At 38.2% G+C, this 9,480-nt stretch overlaps 1 protein-coding gene across 1 annotated transcript; it reads left to right on the top strand.

Annotated features, from left to right (window-relative positions):
• Positions 1-3,218: 3,218 nt before the first annotated feature.
• Positions 3,219-7,426, top strand: LOC114637933 (disintegrin and metalloproteinase domain-containing protein 26A-like). The gene is made up of 2 exons (XM_028786255.1): positions 3,219-5,475; positions 7,290-7,426. The coding sequence occupies exons 1-2, from the start codon at positions 3,237-3,239 to the stop codon at positions 7,424-7,426; spliced, it is 2,376 nt and encodes a 791-aa protein (XP_028642088.1). The 5' UTR covers positions 3,219-3,236.
• The last annotated feature ends 2,054 nt before the right edge of the window (positions 7,427-9,480 follow it).

Genomic DNA, 9,480 nt, shown 5'->3' with positions numbered 1-9,480 from the left:
AGAGAGAGAGAGAGAGAGAGAGAGAGAGAGAGAGAGAGAGAGAGAGATATTATAAAAGTCAGAAGTGGGAAATGAGTTTAATAGAACTGCATTCTTCAGACACAATAGGGTAGGCACACACAGGAACTCACAGAAACTGTGAGAACAAGACCTACAGGAGCCCAAGGTAGACCTCATCCCAACAAGAAAGACAAGAAGTGGGTAAAGACTTCCTATGCCTAGAAAAATATAATCAAAATGTCTTGTGTGGGGGAAAATAATCTAAAAGAAGTTCATGAGGCTCCACCCCTAGCCAGGAAGGTCTTCGTGAGTGATAACTGCTAAAAGTAGAAAACTTGGTTTTATTATTTCAGTGAAACAGGATATATCAACTTCACTCACTGGCTTTCTCCAGCACTGACCCCATGATGGCTGCCACAAACTGGACTTCATATGTTTGTTAACTTTTCTTTGTTTTTTTTCTTAATTAGAGAAAAACACCTTGAAGTTGGGTAGACTGAGAAAAAAACTCTAGGAGAAGTTCAAAGATGGGAAAGAATATAATATAAATATAAAGTATATATTTCTCGAAGAAAATAATATTAAAATGATGGATGGATGAAACACTGTAGGATATAATCAAGATTTCAGACATTGCAACCTTAATCAGCAAATAAACTTGTTTCCATCATTTACCCTCAGCAACTTAAAAAAATACTCTAGTAGTGTATTGATATTTTCTCAATCAGCTAGTTAAATGCCAAAGAGATTTACTTCTATGCTATCAGTTACTGCTCCTCTTCTAAATTCATTTTATGCATTACTTTTAATAACAGTTGTATAAAACAGATAAAGCATCTTCAGGCACCGATATTCAATGTCGCTGAGATTATCCTTAACCATAGGAAGACACAGTTGGTGGCAGGCACTCAAATTCAAAAAGCATTTTCCAAAAAGGAGTGGAATTACTTTCTAAGGATAGAAGCACATTGAGTGTTCTATATTAGGTTCAAAATTATGTAAATAAGTAAAAATAATAATTACATGGTGAACAAAAATAATGAGTTCAGCTAACTTTACAATGTATGAAGAAAACTATGAGTCAGGGACAAATGAGATTTATTCCCACTGGAGATCCTAGAATATAGCATATGAAAGAAAGAAAGTTGAACTTACTGACATGGAAGGGGAACCCAAATAACCAGCTGAAGTGGGAGAGTAAACATTGGGAAGAACCTCAGCAGTTACCAGGTTCTGAGAAATGAGAGGCTCTTGTTGCTAGGCACATGAATCTAGAACTTACTCTATGCGAGACAACGAAAGAGAGGAGTTGATATTCTCTTATGCATTCTCCAACAAAAGAAAAAACACTTTGCTACTAAGATGGACTTTACAAATGCTTCATGAGCAAGGCTATAACTAGAAGAGACCATGGGCATAACTGCACCTGATGGTAAGACTTTCAGAAAATCCTGCTTAAAGGACAGAAAAACAAAACACATTCCTTACTTCCTTGCCAAATGGTTCAGATCTGAGGATAGTTTTTCCTTTCATTATTTCTACTGTCTTCTATTTTATTGTTATGACTCTAGATCTTGTAACGTGATAAATACATCCTAAATTATAGAGATCTTGGGTGGTCTGTGACTCACCATTGAAAAATGTGCAGAGGTTGTGGTGAGAAAAAAATGGTAAGATGGAAGATAACATCTGAGAGTCAACTCAAAGTCTCTGTTGTTATAGTTGTACCAAATTTTGGTTGAAAACATTGTCTTTTCTCCATAGTCCTGGATGATAGAACTATTGCTAACTGTAATTAAATTAACACAAACCTGGGCCCACTCAATTATTCATTAAAATGTTTTTCTTAACTTTCTGTTTATTACTGCACTTTTAGTCATTAGTTCTGAAATACATTTCTTGGTGCAATCTCAATATTACTGTATTAGAAATAATTCTTTTCCTCATACCACCAATCTACATGCTATAATTATTATGGAACCTATATCAAAACACTCGTGGATAATAAATCGGTATGTCAGGATTTTAATCAAAATTGCATGATATTGTTCTTAAATATTTTTAATGTTGTTTTTCCTTTGTAGGCTCTTTGCATTGTATTTGGTAACATATTTCTTTCCTAACTTGATTTTTTTTTCAAATAATCATATACTAAGTTGAGGATACAGAACTGCGAGAATAATTCAGTTGTTAAAGTGAATGCTTCTTGGGCTTAGAAACATGAGAATGATCCTCAGTGTTAATGTAAAAAGCTGGAATTAGCGGTCTGCACTTGCACTGCCATCAATGGGGAGGCAGAGACACGCACATTGCTAAGGCTTGCCAGACAGCCAACCTCCTCTCTTCAGTTAGTGGTATGTTAATCAACTTTGTGACAAAAACTAAGGTGTAGATGGTGTCTTAGGAAAGATACCCAAGACTAATTGTTGTTCTCTACATAGACACACACATACACATGCACTCACACACTCATACCAATAAAAACACAAAATAAATGGATAAGATATTAACATTTAAGATATAGATACGTAAACAAAAATATATGGTTACTGAGAACTCACACCAGGATGAACTGTGGCCTCCATACAGATACAGGTACACAGCTTCAAATTCACACTAGCATACATGCTCTCATGCACTACTAAGAATAACAAATGTAGAAAAAGAAAATATAAGAAAAATGTTCACCCTGAGAGGAGTTTCTGAGGAGCCATGGCAAGGCAAACACGGAAAGAACATAAACTTACTCAATAGACAGGAAAGTGTTTAGTATTTTAGAATTTAAATTAATATTAAAATACAAAAGCAAAAATAATGTTATTTTTCAGCTGGTGAATTCTTTCACTGCAATTGAGGAAAAGTTGAAAATTAAAACATTCAGGAACAATGTGGGAAAGAGGCTAAGTTATTAAAAGCTGGGAGTATATTAGAAATATATTTGCACAGGAACAAGTGTACCTTACTAAAATTAAATAGAAAAGTCTGTGAACAATGCTGGCACACTTTGAGACACTCACTAATTGATTTTAGCCCAATATCTCCTGTTTTATCTTCTAGCCTAACTTGATCATGAATTGCCTATAACCGTGTCTGCCCTTCATTCCACTCTCTCTTAGTCCTGCTGCTCTGACTCAACTCAACTAGAAGACACATCATTAAAGGCCAGAGTTACATGCAACAAAACAAAGTAAGGACTGGGAGAGCTATGCTTTCTGGTGTCTGTGAGTGAGACCCTGATGCATAAAAAGGTAATGCTTCTTCAGATCTGCCTGTTGATGTTGCTCTTCCTATCTTCATGGTCACCAACTGGACAAGCTGAAAATAGTAGCCCTCCAGAAGCAGTGATACTCTTGAGGGTCACTGATAGTAGGAAACATACTTCCCCAGGCTGGCTGTCCTATAGTCTGCAATTTGGAGGAGAAAGACATCTCATCACCATGAAGCCCAAGAAAAACTTGATATCCAGAAACTTCTTATTACTCACTTATACTGACCAAGGTGATCCACTTGTAGAACAGCCTTTTGTGAAGAATGACTGCTACTATCATGGCTATGTGGATGAAGACCCAGAATCCCTGGTCATTGTTCACACCTGTTTTGGGAGTTTGCACGGCATACTAGAGATAAATGGCACAACTTATGAAATCATGCCCAAGAGCTCAACTTCAACATTTGAACATCTGGCTTTCAAAATGGACAGTGAGGAGTCAGAATCAATTCCCATGAGATGTGGTTTAACAGAAGAGGAAATGGCACGGCAAATGAAGCATCAAAAAAGCAATGATTCCACACTTTTGCAAAACTCGTATGAGAATTGGTGGACTCACCACAGGTTTATTGAGTATTTTGTTGTAATAGACCGTAGCCAATATGTTCATAGAAATGGCAATATCACAGCTTGTATTCAAGATATGTTGGAAATAGTCAATGGAATAAATGGTTATTATCTTCAAATAGATACTGACGTGGTTTTAACCACTCTTGAAGTGTGGAATGAAAATAGCCGTGTCACCATAGAACAAAACATACATAATGTCCTAACTGATTTCTGCAATTGGAAGCGAAAAAAAATAGGCAAGCGCATTAGACATGATATCATACACCTTTTTGTCAGACACAGATATGGTAAAAATTTAGCATTAGCTAATGTAGGTTCAGTTTGTACACCTAATAATTGTGCAGTTAATAGTTTCATCTCTGATTCAATGTCAGAAATGGCATTTATTATAGCACATGAGATGGGTCATAACTTGGGTATGCTGCATGATGTAAGTGGATGTACTTGTAGGAGAAAAAGCTGCATAATGGCCCCCTATAAATCAAATTCCCCCAAATTCAGCAACTGTAGTTATGAAGAAATGCTTTCAGTTGTTACCAGACGAAATTGTTTATACAATACTCCAGATACACTAGTAACAACACATTTGGCCATATGTGGGAATAACTTGGTTGAGGAAGGAGAGCAGTGTGATTGTGGGAGCTCTAAATCCTGTTCAAAAGATCCATGCTGTAGCGAGGGCTGTGTTCTCAAACCTGGTGCTCAATGTGCTTTTGGGCTTTGTTGCCAAGATTGCCAGTTCCTTCAAATAGGCTCAGTGTGTAGAAAAGAGAAAAATGAGTGTGACCTTCCAGAGTCGTGCATTGGAACTTCAGCTGAGTGTCCAGAAGATGTGTACATAGTGGATGGAAGCCCTTGCTCGAGTGGTGGCTGTTGCTATAAAATGGCATGTCATGAACGTGAGGCACAGTGTAAGAGTATTTTTGGCAAGGAAGCCAGGAGTGCAAATGAAATTTGCTACTTCGAAATGAACAGACGGGGTGACCGTTTTGGTAACTGTGGTAACAGTAGTTCTAAATACATAGGATGTGGTATCTTTAATGTACTCTGTGGAAGAATTCAGTGTGATAACGTGGAAAAGATTCCACCTAGGAGAAACCATGAAACACTGCATTGGACTCACTTCAATAATTTTACCTGCTGGACTATGGACTATCATTTTGGTAGTACCGTAGAGGACCATGGAGCAGTGCAAGATGGTACTCCTTGTGCTCCAAATCATTTATGCGTTGATAGAAAGTGTGTCAGCAAGTCTGTTCTGCTAAGTAACTGTTCAAAAAGCCTATGCAATATGCAAGGAGTCTGCAACAATAAACAGCATTGCCATTGTGATGCCACATGGGAACCCCCAGACTGTCGACTACCTGGCTTTGGAGGGAGTATAGACAGTGGACCATCTTCTGTGCTATCAGGTAGCAAGAGGGAGTCTAAAGGTAGACACAAGGTGGGACTTATTATTCCTTTTATGGTTTCAACATTCTTTTTAATTTTGCTAATTTTGAAGTTAGCATCCTCCTCAAAAGCAAAAACAGTAGAAAAACCAGAACCAGAACTAAAACCAGAACCTGAACCTGAACCAGAACCAGAACCAATTGCTGGAAAAAAGCCTGCAAAATCAAGTGTGAAACAAACTCAAAGTAAAAAAAAATCGACAAAGAAGAAATCAAAAAAGGCAAAAAAAATAAAACATTCATTCTTCTGGAACTTCATCTATTAGAGTATAGACTTCTCAGTGTAGGAATATCAATATGTATGTATCTGGAATCACAGATATTAGAGACCTGCCACCGTTATTTGAGTATCAAAAGCATTTACCACAAATAAAAGGAAGTCAGATGCACTCCCACCTTTCTTTATTATAAGCAATCTGTTGTCTTATTTTTTAACAGAATTGATGTCTTTCTCCCATAGCATAGGTCTAAACCACGACTCTCTGAATGTGTTTCTTTGCATTTGGTTTGTCTCAACTTTAAACTCCTTTCCCTTTTGTTTCTGTTTTGCAGAGAGAGAGAGAGAGAGAGAGAGAGAGAGAGAGAGAGAGAGAGAGAGAGAGAGAGAGAGAGAGAGAGAGAAATTCCAAATCCTATTTCCTGAAGGGCAAGTCCTGCCTACTAGAATCTGCTCCTAGGAAAGCCAGAGTGAGGTTGGAAACCAGAGAGAATGGTCTGAGGTTCATCTCATGGTTGCTGTAATTTTCACACAGATTTCAAAAATTCCCCCAACAAGCCTCTCCTGGTTAAGTTTACTGTTGTTGTAATGAAACACTACAATCAAGCAAACTGATGAGCAAACAGCATATTTCTTACACTTCCTGATCACTGTCTATCATCAAAGAAATTCAGAACAGGAACTTAAACAGGGTAGGAACCACTGCCATTTCAGATCAATGCCCCAGTATCAGCAACAATGGGCTGGGCCCTCCCCCATCAGTCATTAAATAAATGTTCTACATGCATTTCTATATATTCTACATCCCCATCTTAGGGATGATTAGCTACCCACAGCCAATGGATACCAACACTCTTCACTACCCTGAACAACTATCCACACCTTCTTCCCTTTGATCTCTACTCCCAGTATAGAAAGCTACATATTATGGTTAGCACTCTTGATTATCTCAGGGATAAGGCTTTCTCATTATGGAGTAAAGGGGACACTTTTGTCCTATGCTGAAACTTGAGTTTCATTATTTCCCTTTACCATTCCAGGAAGGTAATTAGAGCTTGGATATTATTTCCTGAAAATATATAACAGAAAATGATAGGTCGTGACACCTAATTATTAATCAACTCTGTCTATGAAATGAGATCATGAAGATATTTACAAATCTATGATGGATAAAATAAATATAAACTGTCAAATCCTGTTATCTTTAAAAATAAAGTTAATAGTCCCTATTTAATGTTAAAAAATAAAGTCAGACAGTCTGTCCCTAAAATAGTGACAGGGCCCCAGCAGAATTTGCCAACCCAGTCTGCTTGTAGCCAAGCTCTAGCCTTCCCCAAATACCTACCCTACCTTCATACCCACACAGGTTCCTTCTCTGCTGCTTCGGCCACAGCATTCCATACCCAGCATCTAGTCTGTTGAATACCCCAAATGGCCTCATCAATATGATTCTGCAACATATTTAATCTAATCCTGGTCCCAAACCAAGGCTTTGAAAGGATAAAAGGAACTTTAATTCTTGCTCAGTGGTACTGGGTCCAGAAAATCAAGTTTTCAGTTTCCAGGAACTCTACTTTCCCCTGAAAGGCTGTAGTTATCAGTCCCAAGGCTATTGTGTGCACTGTATATGACACACTAGAGAAAGCTTGTGTTCCCTTTGCACAACATTGCTTGATAAGCTCCCTGCTGACTCTGTCCCATTTGTGATTGTTTTCTGTTGACTTTGTCCTTGTTTCCAACTGCAAGCAGTGCGTGAGACACAATGCTGCTTAACAAATTGCAGGTATGAGCTTGTGTAGTCCTCCTGACCCCAGCTTTGTGTCCTATTTATTTTCATATCCTTGGTTCTCTCCATTGAAACCTCACGGTTCAAAACTCTCCCCTCCAGCAGATTCAAGCAACGTAGTTTTTCTAAAATAAACCTAATTGGCGGACACAAAGCAAATAATTACAAATTTGCAGATAGCAAATCACTTAGTTTATCATAACTCAGGATAAGGCTTTGTTCTGACCAACCAGAATAGTACCCAATTTTACTAACCAAAGGTGGCTCACAGCCTTACTTTCCAGTTTCTTTAGCTTCAAGGGAAATCAACTTGTGTATGTAAAGATGTCCTGAGTCTTATAAGAAAGAAGGCTCAATAAGCTTTTGAATTCCCTCAGTTTCTGTTGTGTTTACCTTTTCATTTCTGATTTTATTAATTTGGATACTGTCTCTGTGTCTTTTGGCTATTTTGTCTAAGGGTATATGATTCCTGTTGATTTTCTCAAAGAGCCAGCTCCTAGTTTTGTAGATTCTTTGTATTGTTTTCTTTTTTCTAACTGGTTGATTTCAGCCCTGACTTTCACGGTTTCCTACTGCCTACTCCTCTTGGATGTGTGTGCTTCTCTTTGTTCTAGAGCTTTCATATGTACTGTACATTGCTAGCATAGGATCTCTTCAACTTTTTCATGATGACACTTAGTACTATGAATTTTCCTCTTAACACTGCTTTCATTGTGTTCCAGAAGTTTGGGTATGTTGCACCTTCATTTTCACTGAATTCTAGAAAGTCTTTAATTTCATTATTTCTTCTCTGACAAAGTTATCATTGAAAAGAGAAGTGTTCAGTTACCATGAGTATGTGGGTTTTCTGTTGCTTTTGTTGTTATTGACGTCTAGCCTTAGTCTGTGGTGATCTGATAGAATGCAAAGGATTATTTCAATTTACATGTATCTATTGAGGCTTGTATTGTGTCCAATTATGTGGTCAATTTTCTAGAAGGTTCCATGAAGTGTTGAGACAAAAGAATATTCTTATGGGGTGAAATGTTCTTTAGATAACTGTTAAATCCATTTGGTTCATAATTTCTGTTAGTTTCATTGTGCCTCTGTTAATTTGCTTTGATGACCTGTCCACTGGTGAGACTAAAGTGTTCATGTCTCCCCCTATTATTGTGTGAGGTTCAATGTGTGCTTTGAGCTTAAGTTTCTTTTAAGAATGTGGGTGCCTTCGCATTTGGAGCATAGATGTTCAGAATTGAGACTTTATCTTGGTAGATTTTTCCATGGTGTATTTTTTCTTTGATTAGTTTGAAATATCCTTCCCCATCTATTTTGATTACTTTTGGTTGAAAGTCTAAATTATTGGATATTAGAATTGGATACACCATCTTGCTTCTTGGGACAGGCAGGGTTGTGGGGTAGGGGAGTGGACACTATGATCTGCTGCCGGTGCAGACATAGGTGTGGACCAGAAGGGTGATGGGGCCCCAGCAAGGATGGACAGATCCCTTGTTTGTTGGGCTCTGTCAGGGTCCTAGCTGTCCTGGGTATTGGGAAGGGGTCTCACCTGTGTCCCTGTTTAGAGCAGATCTCCTGAGAGACAGGCAAGGCAATGGGGTACAGGAGGAGGCAGGCCCATCTGCCAAGGGCGCAGGTGGAGGTGCAGATCTGTTCTGTTTTGTTTTATTCTGTTTTGTTGTATCTTGTTTTAAGTTGGGTGAGTTGGAAGGGGCAATGGATGTTGGAGGAGCTGCAGGACAGGAAAGAATATAATTAAAACATAAAGTATAAAATTCTCAAAGAAAATAATAATAATAATAATGCAAGGGTCAATAAAGCCTTCTGGGATGTCACGATGCTCCAGCATCTTAATCAGTAGATAAGCACAGTCCCACCACTTGCTCTCACCAACCTGTGAAATGTGGATAGTAATCAGCACAAAGTTCCAAACAGGACAATATCCACAATGTGCAAGGCTTTGGATTGCTCTACCCTAAATGGGATGCCTTTATCAAACCCCACCACTGAAAGCTCAGAGACCATTGTGGTAACAAGCATAAAAAAGATTTCATGAGCCATAGGTGATAGACGACATTAGGCAAAGAGCATTTTCCAGACTCAGTAGGATAGACACACAGAAAAAATCACAGAAATCATGAGGGAAAAAAAGAAAAGCAAGCAAAAACTCAATCCAGACAGAATCCTGATA

Source organism: Grammomys surdaster, unplaced genomic scaffold, assembly GCF_004785775.1.
Source record: "Grammomys surdaster isolate TR1022 unplaced genomic scaffold, NIH_TR_1.0 125450, whole genome shotgun sequence".
In the NCBI taxonomy this organism is placed as follows: Eukaryota; Metazoa; Chordata; class Mammalia; order Rodentia; family Muridae; genus Grammomys; species Grammomys surdaster.
Note: the sequence above shows the minus strand (reverse complement) of the source record. Positions and strands in the feature narration are given on the sequence as shown.

Coding starts and splice junctions, on each gene's coding strand:
- LOC114637933 (XM_028786255.1), top strand. CDS start 3,237: ATGCATAAAAAGGTAATGCTTCTTCAGATCTGCCTGTTGATGTTGCTC. Junction 5,476..7,289: donor AAGTGTGAAACAAACTCAAA/GTAAAAAAAAAT, acceptor AACAAATTGCAG/GTATGAGCTTGTGTAGTCCT.